The sequence below is a fragment of the Athalia rosae genome, chromosome 1 (assembly GCF_917208135.1).
Source record: "Athalia rosae chromosome 1, iyAthRosa1.1, whole genome shotgun sequence".
NCBI classification, from domain to species: domain Eukaryota; kingdom Metazoa; phylum Arthropoda; class Insecta; order Hymenoptera; family Athaliidae; genus Athalia; species Athalia rosae.
In genome coordinates this window covers 25,699,926-25,715,682 of record NC_064026.1, presented here as the reverse complement: position 1 = coordinate 25,715,682, position 15,757 = coordinate 25,699,926, and the positions used below count along the sequence as shown (strand labels likewise).

At 38.0% G+C, this 15,757-nt stretch overlaps 1 protein-coding gene across 2 annotated transcripts in view; it reads right to left on the bottom strand.

Annotated features, from left to right (window-relative positions):
• Positions 1 to 952: 952 nt before the first annotated feature.
• The window catches only part of LOC105692448 (amyloid-beta-like protein), a 36,681-nt gene continuing 21,876 nt past the window's right edge, over positions 953 to 15,757 (bottom strand). The window contains exons 5-15 of one of the 2 annotated variants that reach the window (XM_012411664.3): positions 13,118 to 13,208; positions 12,527 to 12,657; positions 6,985 to 7,195; positions 6,270 to 6,474; positions 5,813 to 5,986; positions 5,518 to 5,589; positions 5,096 to 5,286; positions 4,815 to 4,975; positions 4,267 to 4,493; positions 4,016 to 4,162; positions 953 to 3,925 (exon numbers count right to left, since the gene is read on the bottom strand). In XM_012411664.3, coding sequence (XP_012267087.2) covers positions 3,815 to 3,925; positions 4,016 to 4,162; positions 4,267 to 4,493; positions 4,815 to 4,975; positions 5,096 to 5,286; positions 5,518 to 5,589; positions 5,813 to 5,986; positions 6,270 to 6,474; positions 6,985 to 7,195; positions 12,527 to 12,657; positions 13,118 to 13,208 — 1,721 coding nt within the window. In that variant the 3' untranslated portion in view covers positions 953 to 3,814. Of the gene's footprint in view, positions 3,926 to 4,015; positions 4,163 to 4,266; positions 4,494 to 4,814; positions 4,976 to 5,095; positions 5,287 to 5,517; positions 5,590 to 5,812; positions 5,996 to 6,269; positions 6,475 to 6,984; positions 7,196 to 12,526; positions 12,658 to 13,117; positions 13,209 to 15,757 lie in introns of both variants that reach the window. The other variant, XM_012411663.3, reaches the window with a different exon arrangement.

Genomic DNA, 15,757 nt, shown 5'->3' with positions numbered 1-15,757 from the left:
AGTAGATACTGAACTAGTATTATGTTTTCATTTATTTATTGATAAGTAAAATTACATATATATCCACAAACACAATAGTTTTTTTTTCTTGGGGGGAGGGAAGGTGTACTGTATTGAAATATCGCAGTGACATTTTTATAAAAAAACATGCGATAATTTAATATTTTTCTATAAAAACATTCCAACGCTTAGCAAAAGCAATATCAACAATGGTTGTGGAAATATGATTATTTGTGGTGCTGATTCATTTATTCCAAATTAATAACACTAGATTTAGATGACAGACATAATGTCAATAATATTTGCAACATGTTCAAAAGATTTCAGTATTATTAAATGAGAAATTAATTTCCAGGTGAGAATAGAACGTCGTTGCATAATAAGCTAAACACTGATATTGTGATTTTTATTCCGACATTTACCGATTAACCAGACTCGAACAATTATCTTCGCATCTAAATTATCGAATAAAAATTTGATGGAAAAACGGTACTTTATTTAACTCGATAAATAAAATTATTATTATTATATTTATTATTATCATCATTATTATAATTATTATATTATTATTATTATTTTTATCTTGTTCGAGTCTCTTCTAATTATTTTCTTCGATTTTTTTAGTTTGTCATATTGTGCCGTCACAAGACCTCGAAATTTCCATATACTTTACGTATTGCAGCGACTATATTCAGCAACGTGTTATCTTTAAGGTAATAAACTATGGAGTAGATTTGTTCGATTGAAAATGCATATGTTTTTACCTAAAATAATTTTTTACATTTGTAGACACCTGCAACTGTAGTGGGTCAAAAATGTAGCGCGACTCTTCACTACTACATTATAACCGAAATAGATTATCGTGATTCAAGGATAAATAGTGTTGAAGGGATACCGGAAAAACTGTAAAAATAAAATCTACCTCCATATTATGATTTTCATTTCTTTTTTCTTTTTTTTTTGTTTTGCTTTTTATATTTTTACTCGAATCTGGACTTCTACTAAAGGACGTATATTCTTTTCTCTCATCTCACGTGATTTTTAAACTAAGTCAATTATTTCTTCCATATTTAATAATATAGTTATTACCTCTTTACAAAAATCAATTCTTAAACTTATATAGGATAGCTCGTCAGTGACTCACAGTATTTGAAAAATAAGAACTTTTTTCCCTTTACCTCGGATCATTTATTGATATGCCCTGACCGCTAATACTGATAATTCCTATTTCTCTAGGCATCGTTTAAAACAAAACGTTGGTAATTGTCTTCGCTATCAACCTGGGAAGTTTATTCGTTTATTTATCCGTTTTATTCGATTCGACTAAACGATTACAAATCAGCAGCTGGAAATAGTACATTATGCAACAAGAGAATAAAGCTGCAGTTTATTCCCGCGGACGACTGTTACCCGAGGGAATGATTAGCTTTATTCCTGGTTGCATATAGGACTTTATTCACCACCCAAATGTAAAGACCACTTTTCGTCCCGCTAATTTACTTTTTGTCCCACAAATTTACTTTTCTTCGTAAAATGCCGGAGAAAAATATAGTAGGGAATCAGATTCAACTTTAATCCCACCTTTCAGGTAAAAAAAGTTGTCTTTACGGTTGAGTCGGTAATAAAAAGATTTTCATCTTCCACTAGCTGGGGATTTCTATTGCGACAATACATTATAGATGGGACAGTTATTGTAACATGGTAGTCACGTACATATTGTTAATAGGTAGTACATTTCGTGATAAATAGGTCTGGTTTGTCGCCGCGCGGTCTACTATAGACAATCACAAAGTGGTTACCAATTCTCCATTATCTGTGAGCCATCACCGAGCAGAGTTTACATGCGATGACGTGTCAATGTATAACGGCTATATGCTATAAGTACATAATTAATATATAATTAATTTAATACATATGTATCATTATTATTAATGTTATTGATGCTATTTTGTTGTATTTTTTCATCATAGTACACTCACGTGGTAATTGCTATCATCTTAATATATCTAAAATAATATTTATAACATTTAGCGGTGTGTAAGTGTATGTATGTGTGTGTGTAGTTGCATGTGTTGGTAAGCTGCCATTTCACCGAAATCACGCGATAATCATTCATTTCGCAATGGTGACACAGAATTTCTATATTCATCGTTTGTAAAGATACCTGAAGACGGATTCTCAATGTGCCTACGAGAGCAGAATAAGTTGTCATACTGGAGTCTGAAACTGCGATAAATGAATTTTGGTAACTACAGATGCGTAAACAGTTTTTTCTCAATGCTTCCGCCTTTTCTAATTTTATTTGTGATATCTGCACGCCTGCTCCCAAATTTAGGCATAGTGTGTGTACGTAGGATTTTTATTTCGGTCCCCTGGACCTTCAAGAGCTCACAGATAAATACGTTTTGTCTGTTTAAAAATACTACTAATGAATTTTAATGTAATTTATACTTAGTAATTTCGGTCAAAGCGCGCGTCATTATTTCTTGTTCATATACAAATATATAAGCATTAAACGTGTAATATATTATCATCATGTATAATTAGTAATTATTAATCTCCTAAGATAGTTATTGTATGAACGATTTCCAAAAAAAAAAAAGAAATACTTGCTTCAACAGCCACCACTTTTTCGACGTAGGTAGAGGTATATGCCATTCAAAATAACTCCGTTTTATCTGTTCCTCTTACTCGAGAGTCTTGGCATGACTTTTTTGAAAATTCATCTATGGAAGGTTTCAAGGAAATCGAATAAGACTCTCGAATATTCTCCATATTATGTCACAAGCACCTCGAAAACAGTGGACCTTTGCTTGGAATGATAGAATTTTTTTTCTGTTAACTTTAAATACGTTAGTGATTTTTTTTGTTATCTCTTAAGTGATAAGTTAAGTCTAAGAAGATATTAAGTACTGAGAGTTTACTAAAAAAAAGGCAGTGGGGAATTAAGAAAAAAAAATGAGCGAGTCAACAATCAATTGCATTGTTCTGATATTTTAAGAGTATATTATTTTTAATTGCGGTTATAGTATGATAATATTGTTAATTTATTCTGCTGCAGTAAGCTGCTACGCCATATTTTCTTCCCATTAGGCTACAATTAAAAGCTGCACGTACCGATGCGTCTCCGTTGCGCAATGCCACACACCCAAAAAATATCAGAACCTAAGAATACAATGGCTTCGAGCGATGAAAGAAATTGATTCAATGGAACATTATTTTGATATTTTTTCGAATGATGAATGGTGTCACCATTTTTACAAAAATATTACTAATCACTTAAAAACTTGCATAATCTGTATGACACTTAAAACAAACTTGGATTTCGTACTCACGTGGGAAATCCTGTGGAAACACAAAAACTAGACTTATATTATGATACAGGTGACTAACGCTCTTTCTTTTGCATTCTTAGTAGAAGAACCAAGGAAACATTTGATCTTATGGGACCCCAGAGAGTGATCGAGTATTCGTCCAGTTTAAATCAACAACACGGGTGTCATGAGAGTCGGGATTAGCTCAGTTGCAATTTTGTTGTTAATGTAAACGATTTAGTTACCATAGAAGCATCTTATCATGTGGTTTACACCGAGCAAGTGCTACCAGCAATCACTATCAAGACCCATTCTGACGAAACATCAGTACGTTCGAGTGGTTATTTATCGTCATTGTCGGTGCCGCTGTGTGGCCTAAACCACGTTGTTAAGAAGGACCCTATCCCATTCTAACGTAATGTTGAGACTCATAAAGAAAGTACGTTAAAGTGATTAAAAGGTGGTACATCGACCAATTTTCTTATTGCAAATCGAATGAATTATTCTTTGACCTCGAAATATTTGTAGGTAGGATTTTCGTAGCCGTTAATCTGCATATTAGCTACATGTCGTTCCTCAGGAGTCGCTGCCTGATCCACTTCAATGAATCCCTAAGAATGCAATATTGTATTAATAAAATATCACAACGAGGCCATATATTGTACACTCGAATTCCTGTTCTCTGACATAATTTATATTACCTGGCTATGAGGGCTTCTGGCACTGCGTCTCTTGAAAACTGCGACGCCCACGACCGCAGCAGCCATCAGTGCAATCCCAGCAAATGCTAGAGTAAAGTATACAGAACGACTCTCCCGGTGATATACTTCACGCCTCACAGAATAGCCCTGAAAGATGATTAAATGGAAATGAATATGATTCATACCTTTCATGTTTTTCTACCTAATCTTAAATTTGATACGGGTATAACATATTGCTTGAAATTGCTGACCGCTTCAGGATGAGAGTTCTCGTGAGTCATGCTGTGAGCTGCTCTGACGATGCCTTCATTGTGCATAGCGGCACCGGCAGCAGGAATTTCTAGCTGTTGCGGAGCATCCTTCTTCTCTACAACTGGGTTACCTTCCTCGTGTTGTTGTTGTTCGGTGCGCAATTCTCCGCGTTCAGCCTTACGCTGTTCTTTACGTTCTCTCTCCAACTGTTTTTGATGTTCTTTTTCTAAAAACAATTGTCCAATCTAGAGGGCTACACGTTCATTCTACAAATACTAGAATGTGATCAAATTCATATCATGAGTCATTTTGTAACGTTAGTCAAAAATTTGAATCGCAATATTTGGCTCCGATGTGTCTTCTCTCAAATATTGCTCTACCAGACACCCTTCATGCTATACATCGAAAGTTGTATGTAATATGATTTAACAATCCATTGAACCATCAATTACTAGATGACTCATAAACTCCCAAAGATACATATTATTTCAATTAATTTTCTTGAATAAATTAAAAAAACAAAGAAATAAAATTATGTAGACCATACCTTGTTGTTTGTTGGCTACGTCAGCTTGATATTTATCCAGGATAGCTGCCTCGGCTTCTCTTGTCATGGCTAGAAGAAGTCCGGGTGTTTCGTCTTTGCTCCTCAATGCCAAAACATAATCGTCCATCAGACGTCCAATCTTGGCGCTCAACTCAGGATATCTTATAGGAACAACATGATTATTCTTTCAATCTAGAACTATCTCGAGCGCTTCTTAGGATATCAGTCCGAATAACGAAGATGTATGATCACATTATGGAAATAATCGTGATAAAACTCACCGCTCCAACATCAAGAGGCTCTGATTAGTAATTCTGTCAATCTCAGCAAGATGTTCCAAAGTCGCGGGCTTCTCCCTTTGCGCTTGATCAAGACTGCTATCCAAAAGATGTTTGTAATGTGCTATTGTATGATGTCTATCCTTGTGCAATGCTCTTAATAATTTTTGCAAGCATTTCTGGATACGGTGCATCTGTAGAAGAAAAGTAAATAAATGCATAAAAAATAAAACACCTCTCTATATTTTTACTATGCAGGTGCAGCCGCGGTACAGCTGCTAAATGAGTTGGACTCGAATGAAAGATCCATTAGGAAACTGGGTTAAATGAAAAACCTCAGAAAGACCTGAGCTTACTCAACTCAACACTCGAATGCGTATTTCAACGGGCAAGCTAAATACATACATCTATATCTTTATACTCACGTTCGGTGGAGTTTCGTTCAACGCCGCCGTATAGCAGGCCATAGCTTCCTCATTCCTTTGCTTTACAGCTTCCTAATCAGAAATAGTAGAATGCAATTTAATAAGAGGCACTATTTTTCAGATATAATAAGACGTCTGAATATTATGCTGGAAATTCAATTGCAAGTTTTGCGAAAATTAAGTTCCATTCATACGTTGAAAAAAAAGTGTGAGTGATTAGAAGGCGGCTCGTACCATTGCGGTATCGGAGGATCAAGTGACGAATGATATTATAAGAATCGGGATAGATACGAACTTGAACGCGTTGCTGATGCATAGCGCTAAGCTGGTGTTTTTCTGCAGCCCCACTCGCTTCAAGACCGGCAACAGTTTCCTGGAATCTCGCGGTCATTCTTCGCTTAAAAGCATCAGCAGCAACCGGATCACGTGCTCTCATGTCCTGGTACCTTTCCTCAAGGTCACTCCAATCCTTCATCACCTAAAAACGTTGTAGCACACAGATTTCGCGAGTCAAATTTCTAACGATTAAAACAGAAGTTCGTGGCCATTGAAGGGGGATTTTAAATCAGGTGTTAAGGTCTCATGTTCGACAATAAATTGAAAGTTCAATAGAAAAATCTTGTGCCTCGATCGTTAGATGACGTAGGATACTTTTGACCATTTAAAGCATTCGAAGATGAAAGAAAGTTCTTTTTCGTTCTTTTTCTCTCTCTTTTTTATGAATTGCTTTGTGTGTAGTCGCGGTCACTTACCTTAGTAACTTTTTCCTTGTGAACCTCCTCTAGCCGCATCTGCGCTTGTTTGTAGCTCTGATGTTCTGATCTTGGGTCAAAGTGAGTCAGATAAGGGTCAGGAGTCGCATGAGGCTGCGAGGGTTGAAGAGTGCTCGAGCTCACCGGAAGCGGCATGGGAGTTACTTCCGGTTTTTCGGTTGTTGACACCGTCGTCGCTGGACGACTGCAACACCATTAGCAAATTGGCGTTTTAAAACGCAAGTCGAATTTGAATTGAATATAGATCCGTTGAAGTGGGCAGATTCTTCTCGACGAAAAAAAATTATTGGCTGATCAAGAAGATGAACGAATTATTCGAACGTATGATATAGGGTGCAAGACACGTCAACAGAGACGTGAGAACTCGAGAAAGAAGATATACGACATGCTGCCAAGAGTCGAAGTAGAGTAGTAACTGAATATCTTGAATGAAATTGTCACGAATCATCATATTTCTCTACTCCTTAGCCACGATTTTCCACTCTTAAAGCAGAAGAGCTGACGGCAAATATATTTGCCAAGCTCTCCGGGCCCCGCTTTTCGCTTACCGCCATCGAAATCCATCGGAAGTGGCGCTTCGCTTGTGCATCCGAATAAATATTGCAATTGAATTTTCATTCAATTCTCGAGAGAATAAAAATCGTTAATGCAGATTATATTCCTGCTATTTTCGAAAATCTTTCCCAGCACTCACCTTGTCGTGGTGTCGTAGTCATCGACGTACTCCTCGTCACTTTCATCTTCGTCAGTCTGATCGCTGAGAACATCTTCCAGATCGCAGTCTGAGTCGCTATCATCATCGGCCAAGTCGTCCTCGTCGTCTAGATCGTCTTCATCCTCATCAAGATCCTCATCGACACCCTTAGGGATCGGAAGGTCAATCGGCTTTTTCGGTTTCGCATTTTCTGGAAAATAAGAAAATCAACAAACTTTAAATGTCAAACAGACTTCATGAGAAATCCCTAGATACAAAATTAATGTATATTTCTAAACGTCACGCCAAAAACACTCAATCCGGGAAGAAGAGCAAAACTGATTCGATTAAATTGGTGCAAAGCGGTGAAATACGTAATTGAAAATGAGGATCTTTTCAAAAAATATGGGTTTCGAAGAATATGCGGTAAAAAGAATTTGAACGTCGTGTAATACGGAAAAAAAGTAATGCGAATCGAAAGCCCGAGCATCCTGGGCGAGTCCTTTGCGAAACGGCGCCATTTATCAGATTCCCTTTCTCCCTATTCAAAGCGGTCGCTTTTGTTTGAAGATTGAATGGGTGGGTCTGGCTATTGGGAACGGATTCTAAGATAATCTAAATGGAATTTTGATTCTACGACCTCGCCGGTTACGTAAAAATTCCTGATTCCCAGATTGCTGCAGATGCGACGAATCATTCAGATTATGCCTTCGGTCTTTTATTCATTAAGTACTTTATGCCGTCGCACGAACAAAGTTTTCTTTTATTCTATTCAAAAGAAATTACTTCGAGGTATTTGCGGTATGCTAAGTAGAAATTGAACTGAGGTACGTACCTATCTATCTAAAAAATCTGGGAATTCTATCGCTATGAAATTTTGCACAATTCAATTTCAGGATCCAGTGCGCTTACAGGGCTATAACAATCTCTTTTTTTATACGAGCCCTACGATCCCTCTTTTGCCGTCATGAAAACTCAACTCGGGTTTCTTCTCGCGATAAAAATAAGGAAAGTCAAGTATTTCGTTTCGTACCGTTACCATACCATACCGAGGCGTGTCGTCGAATAAGACAAATCAGACAAAATCTTAGATTACGACGTATAACAACGCAACACCCGTATGTCTCCACCTGTGTAGAACGCAATACCAAACTGAATTCACTGGCCTCTTCGGAAATCTCTCTTATGCATACGGGTATACGTATGTGTATTTATTATTTTTTTATTTTCATTTCAGAGCGCTAATTTGGCTCTGTTACTCAAGATGTAACTTCTCTGCTAACTAGGTTCTCGAGCGAAGCTCTATTCTCCAAGAATAGACGCCTCTGATGAGCTGACTTTTGCAGAGTTAGAAAAAACACAAAAGACTGACCCGCAAAAACTCAACTCTGTAGCGGTACCCGCAGTACTATATGCACTTTTTAACTGGGTCACGTGGCTCGCAAAGGTATAATCCACGCGCGCTTCATACGTTACTCTCGGACATGTACACTACATATATATAGTATACATATATCATATATATACATATTCACACATACGGTCCACAAACGCTCGCAAACATCTACCCTTATACTGAACATATAGGCATGTATGTCATATATACCCGCAGCTCTTTGTATTTAGCACGATGCTTAAGAACCGCGTCAAGAAACACGTATGGCATGCATAATTACTCTCAACCCTCCAACTTCAACAATTGTATTGTAGAAAAATAAGAAAGAAATAAATAAAATAGAAAAAAAAAAAGATAGCAATGAAGAAATAAAGGGAAGAGAAGAAGAGTCGTTAGACGTAACGTAGGATGGGTAAAAAATTAAAAGTAAAAATTTTCGTTAATTTTTTATCATGCAGAATTCTATCTGAAGCACGAATTCCATGTATTGAGTATATGTGTGAAAAAATCGAAACGAATTTGAATCCACGCGTACGATTTTTTTCTTTCTCTTTTTTTGTGCCTTCAGTGGCCACTTGACCCAACGATCCCGAAGTGTAACTACGCAGGACACGCGAGGGACCTGTAGGGAGGTCTTGATTTGTCCGTGATCAAATGGAGGCCTAAAAATACATACCTACATATTCATCGGCTGCTATGTACCTTTGCTCGGCAAATTGATCCCCTGCCGAAATTCGTCTGAATTGCGCATCCTCGAGTCATACACCCGATGATAATATACCTAGGCATGTATATACATATAAGGTAGTTCGTGCATGTAGGTATATTATATACGCGGGCTTTGAACCCGATGTAGCAGTGTGCTAATAACGGCCGAAATTATGCAATATATAGCCATGAGACCGTCGCATAACTGACTTTGCACGAATATATTGGTCTCGGCAACCCTTTTCTCTCCCCCATATAATATCGCCATTTCCCCGCCCTCGGGCTTCCGAGATCCCTCTAAATCTGAGTGTTCCATCTCCTCTCGAGTCTTCGAAGCTTTTTTCTAATGTGGAATATACATAGATATTTTTCATCCCTTATTTGTTAGCTTTTTTGTTTTTCTTTCTCTTCCTCACTCTTCTTTTCCGACTTCTAACGAAATTTAGGCACCCGCAGACTATTTTCCTCGAAACAAAGTGCAGCGGGGTGGTTGATGGGCGGTGGGGATGGGGATGGTTCTACGGTAAAGACGAAGAGCAACGACGCCGAGGTACACCGAATGCTTCCGAATGTTCGTACCTCCCTTGCAACCCTCGTACGACGCGCAGTCGTCAGCTTACATTATTGATTGCTGTACGACCGAGCCAGTCAAGCGACGAACAGAAGCTTCCATGAATGCCATATATCTGTATATTTATACGTATACGTATATTTGGTTATTTATAATCCTATACATATGTATATATTTATATGGTTTTTTGGATATGTACGATGCGAAAAACATGTATATATATTCACCAACAACCATATCTGAAAGTATTACCTATAAGGTGTGATAGTGCGATGGCTGTACCTTGTGTCGCGTATAGCTGCCACCTTATTCATTTAATCCACCCTCCATATAAGCCAGTTCAACTTTGCAATGTCACTTCTTCGTCTGTACAATACCAACCAACCAACCAATCGACCAACCGACCAACGAACCTCCCGCCCTTTACGGATATTCTAACTAAATCAGATGACTCAGAGGGAAACTTACCCTCCGACATTTCTCATCCTCATTATTGTCCACTTTTATAAATAACGGTTATATATAGATCTGATCGCAATGCTTTCAACGATACTGATTCGATTTATTTTTATTAATTAATTCGATTTATTTTTATCGCATATGTATAAATTTTTCTTTTCATTTTGAAAATTTATTACACAGAGAAACTTCGTTGCAAAATCGTGAACGAATCGCTTCAACGTGCTGCTACGTATAGTGACAATGGGTGAAAAGATTCGTTGAAGCAAAAGAAATTTATTTATCAAGATAAAAACGTAGCGATCGATAATCGTGGAATTGAGTGTTTCTTGATTCGGAATAAGAAGAAAAATAAAGTACGATGAAAAGAAAAATTGAAGGAAAAGACCAAAGCCGCCGTCACATTGAGCGGGATCAACGTTCTCGGGTTAAAACCGAATTATTCAAATTGTATGAGAGACATCGAGGTATACGCTTGAGGTCGAATACCGGGCCGGCGGTAGGCGAATCTTTTTTTTTTTTTTTTTTCCGTTTTCTCTTCATGATTCGCATGAATAAAAAATCGAACTTCACCAACCCTCGTCCGTATAACCGAAATCGTACGCAATAATCCTTCCAACAGTTAGTACTACCGTACAAAGAATGATCCTTGTTTTTTCATGACTCCCCGCAGGGCGTGGCTGCAGGCAGAATCTGTACTTCCGGGCTTTGATATTTTCCCGTTCCGCATAGATCGCGTTTTCTTAGAGCGAGATAATTCTAGGTATATACGTACACACGTATAACGTACGAAATACCTGCAGTAAGAAAAAAAAACTGGGTAAATAAAAGGTGTAACGGTTAAAGTAAATGAAATAACATCACGTTAAACAACCGCATCACGTATATAATCGGACTCCGTTGCGCGCTATTACGTAAAAGAAATACTGAATTAAAGATAAAGATATAAATACATATATGTGTGTATATATATATATATATATATATATATATATATATATATATATATATATATATATATATATATATATATGTAGGGGGGTATTTACTAAAAGGTCGTTCCCGTAGATCGGGACACAAATCACGATCACATCTCTCCGGGCTCTAGCCGGTATTCCCTACTCACTCAGTTCTTCATTCCATCAGTCCGTCAATCCGTCAGTCGATTTGTCCATTCATTTGACGGCAGGTTATCCCAGCAAGAGATCGAGAGGAAGACAAATCCTCCTCATAGTTTATAGGTAGGGTGTATATAGGTATATAATACCTATGGTATGATACCACGATTAACTGCGAAACTTGCGTCCTGCAGTGTAATATCCTTTCGACGTTCTATGTATGTATATTAGTTATAACTTATAGGGAAAGTGGGTATATAATCCTATATAGGTATATACCTATGTACTAAATATAGTTTTCCTAAATTATCTGAATATTACTTTTATACCAAGCTAATTCAATTAATTAGGAAAGTTTGTATCTGCAGCTATATGTTTCAAACGTCTTCATCGTTACGATACAATTTCGCGGAGGAAGTTTTCGAGTGCCTATACTACCCATGATATAAGCAATTTGCACGTACTATATACCTATATATGCATGTATACATATGTGTGTTTATACATACAGGGTGTCTCATGAAAAAGTTACAGGGTGGCAAAGTTCCGCCAATATGCGTGCACCACCATTGTCAGAAATAAGGTCGGTGCACGCCGATCGGTGAAACTCTGGTACCCTGTAACTTTTCACTCGTCAGCCCTAGAATATTTTTATCCCGACTTCCCAGTTTCAGTTTTTTACGAGGATCTGCAATGCTAAATACTTACTCGACGCGAATTCCGAGTCGCCCTGTACACGCAATTTTATTGAACTTAATCTTCTTCCGAAACTTGCAGGGGTAATACAGGTATACCGATAACATTCGTCTCAAGCTGTTCGCCACAAAGTCTCCGTTGCTTTTTTCTTTCTTTTCACATAGATCCGGAAAAAAAAAAAAAAAAAAACAGAACAGAAAGAAAGAAAGTCAAATAACTGAGAACAAAAATAACAATTTGAAAAAAAGAAGAAAAAGAAAGGAATTTCCGAAACTTGTTCAACGGGGCGACAAAAGTTCATTGTTGAACCTGAATTATTCATCAACCCTCTCATGCGTGATGAAAGTTACTGGGGTATATTAGGTAAGTGTGTATAAGTTCAACGTTGAAAAGAATGACACTGAAAATACATAAGAACTCGTCAGCTTTTCATTCTTCAAGTGTTTGTTAATTAATTATTCATCTAATACATTATTACTATAGTTGGAATATGCCCCATGATGTGTGTAGAATAGTCATACGTTAAATAGTGAGTATACATGTATGGTATATATACATATATATATATACGTGTATATATTTCATTTTACTTACCCTTCAGGTGTTTGGGACAGCAGACAAATTCAACACCGGAAAATAGTGAAATTCCACAAGGTAGAAGCATCGCGAAGCTCCGGAGATTCATGTTCCGTTCCCGGCACGTATCGGCGGCGGTAGAATTCCACCTATGCGACGTACATATATACTTATAAAGGTATATGTGCTGTACATACGTATTATGTGCAGAGAAAGAAGATAGAAGATAAGACACGAGATAAATGAAAAATAAAAATAGAGGACGTCTAAACAAAAAAAATCAATACGCGATAAATTTCATATACCTATCTCTCTATGTATGTCTTTTCTGATATTCTTCTCTCCGATCGAAGAATATTATACGTGTATACATGTATATAAGTTACATTTCGTCGTTTTGTATAACTCATATACGAGAGTTTAACATAAGGAACGCGAGTAACTCTCAAAAACGAATATCGGTGTGATAGAATTTTGGGGCATCGAATGACCTGCGGTATATAGAATAACGGGATTTGGAATAAAATGAGAGTAAAGATTTCCAATATTGACTCTGCACCGCGGCATAGTTATGGCAAGGTCCTTAAAAACGATGGGCAATTAACGTACCTGTGAGACTCCCAACATTTCGTATGGTTATGGAGGTGGTCAAACAGACATCCTTCAGGTACGAGGAGAGCGTCACTTTGGAAAGGACCCTCTGTAAGCAAATGTAAATAACTTATTGAATGAAAAGATTTACTTCCTAAACGCGTGTATACATATATATATAATTGGGTTATCGTTTATCGTTCGCTGAACGACGATTATTTTACGTTCATGTGAATTTGATCGGTATTGGTACAGAGTAGATTGCTCGATACGAGGGCGCAATTATACGTCTCTTCTCTTACGGTTAGGGCACTCAACATTATATTCTTGAATTGCAGCGAACCGTGTAATGTTCGATCAATGCATATAGCAGCAATATAGGTAGGTAACGTAACGACATTTACAAGCCTCTCTGGGGTATATAATTTACGACACAGTTGACGAACAACGCCTCATGGTACGCGATGTATACCTATCACATGGAAGGAGAATGCGTACACACGTAACGTACGTACGTTTTTTTCCGAAATCCGCGGCGACTATCCTCTTACGTACGTGTAATTCAACATGCGTTAAAACATACGATATCATATACTTTTATCCTTTACTAAATACCTAAAAGTGAGCAGCTCCTACCAGGCATAGCGCCTAGAGCGTAATGCGTTAGCTAAAATACCATCAAAGTGAAACGGCTTCAACTTTTCCATCAAACGCTACGTATAATTCGTTTAGAAAATTTTTCAATTCTTTCGCTTAATATTTATACCGTATACACGGTATGAATATATAGCGCGTATGCACATGTATCACACCTGTACGCGGTGCACGTATGATCAACGGTTTCCTCTCCGCGAACTTAAAACTCTGGGCCACTATACCGTACTAATTATATTTTCTTCAATGACTTCGGGTACAGCAGCAGCACCACCAGTAGCGGCGCTTTTTTCCTTCTCTTCTTTTTAAATTCATTTATTTATTAATTCGCGAGCACACGGGAACGCGTTCATTCCATGATAGAAGAGCTGCAAGACCGCGGCCTAATGAAGTAACGTTCGCCCATTGAGAATTATATGTCCCACCTACGCGCATCGCTGATGCAAAGTATATCAACGAGAGAAGCCGCAAAAAGCTGATCGTGAGTACCTAAATTTTCTAAACGGTTCGTCGTTATTAGAAAGAGGTAGAAATGGTGATCGGATCAATTGAACTGTTCAAGAAATTCGCGATAATATAGCGTGTACGGTAGAATATCTGATGTATCGATTTCTCCTCAGATATACTATAGATCTGTACGCATGTGGATAGAGGGAAAAAAAAGAGAAAAGAATGAGGGAAAAAATGAAAGAAAGGGAGAGAATTATATAGTGTTTGCGAAAGGACCCAACTCACGTTCACGTAATTCCTAAGGGAGATTATCCTGCCCCCTCACGAAACGGATCATGGAGGCCTAGTATATAGGATGTATATATTAATATGTATACGTGACGAAATCAAGCCGCGGTGAGCCGTGAGCTGAAAGCTCATTGTCAACTTCCGGAAGCGTCATAACACGAATTATTATCAAGGTGAATATATGTGGATATCTGCTGCCTGATGATTCCGCGACGCCTGGATTGGCGATGACGATGACGATGACGAGATTCCGTCAGTTTCACACTGAGAACGCGTCACTGTGTGAAACGTACGTTGAGTCCCCGTAGACCCTGACCAGGTTATCGTGTGATAATTACATTGCGCTGTCTGACGGCATCTTCGTAAGGATGAAGCGAATGCAATTAACGCTATTTGCGCGTCACGACGAAATTCAAAATGAGGCACCTACGTATTTAACACGTATACCTGTCTAACTATGCATGTACACCAATACATAATATACAACTATGTACACATTTGTTGTGCAGACAGTCTGGCATATTTACAAAACGTCTTGAACAACGGGTTATGGTATCGACTTCACAGTCACCCATTGCAATCAGCCATATTCCTGGTGCAGCAGCAACACCAGCAGCATCGCAGTTTCGCGTGATACGAGGGTAGTTCGAGCAGCGGCAGAGACACGTGGGCGTGTAATTAAAACTCTGTCCGTGTATAATATACACCTGTGTAGGCAGATAAGCGTGTGTAATGTACGTGTGGTACGTGAAAAAGCTTGTTGTATATAAATATATATATGCATATTCGGTACAGTCCGAACGATGAAGAAATCGTATTTTCTATATAACCGCGTCGTGATGCTTCGCGGTTTTATTATAGCAATCGATGAAGCGTGTCGGCTGTGTGACCAGGTCGAGCGTAAAGCCGTTTTTGCAAACTGAGTACTTCTGGAGATGCCTTTGATCAGACGGTGTACGGGCAACCAAACGAGAAAAAGGAAAGGAGAAAAAATGAGAATAAAAAGAAAAAAATAAGAAAATAAAATGAAAAGAAAGAGTGCCAACCTGTTCGCGGAATTTACGGGACGAGGATCAGCTTCTGTTTCGCAGGAGATCCGATATCGTCGGGGATCAGAAAACAACGGTTTCGCAATATTATTATATATAAATTGGAACCCTTATATTATTTTGCGGATAATCAATTTACCACCGCCGTAACAGTAAAAGCCGTAAATGCGGACAAAAAATTTCACGCATCTATGAGGTAGGCGAACAAGGCTTGTAT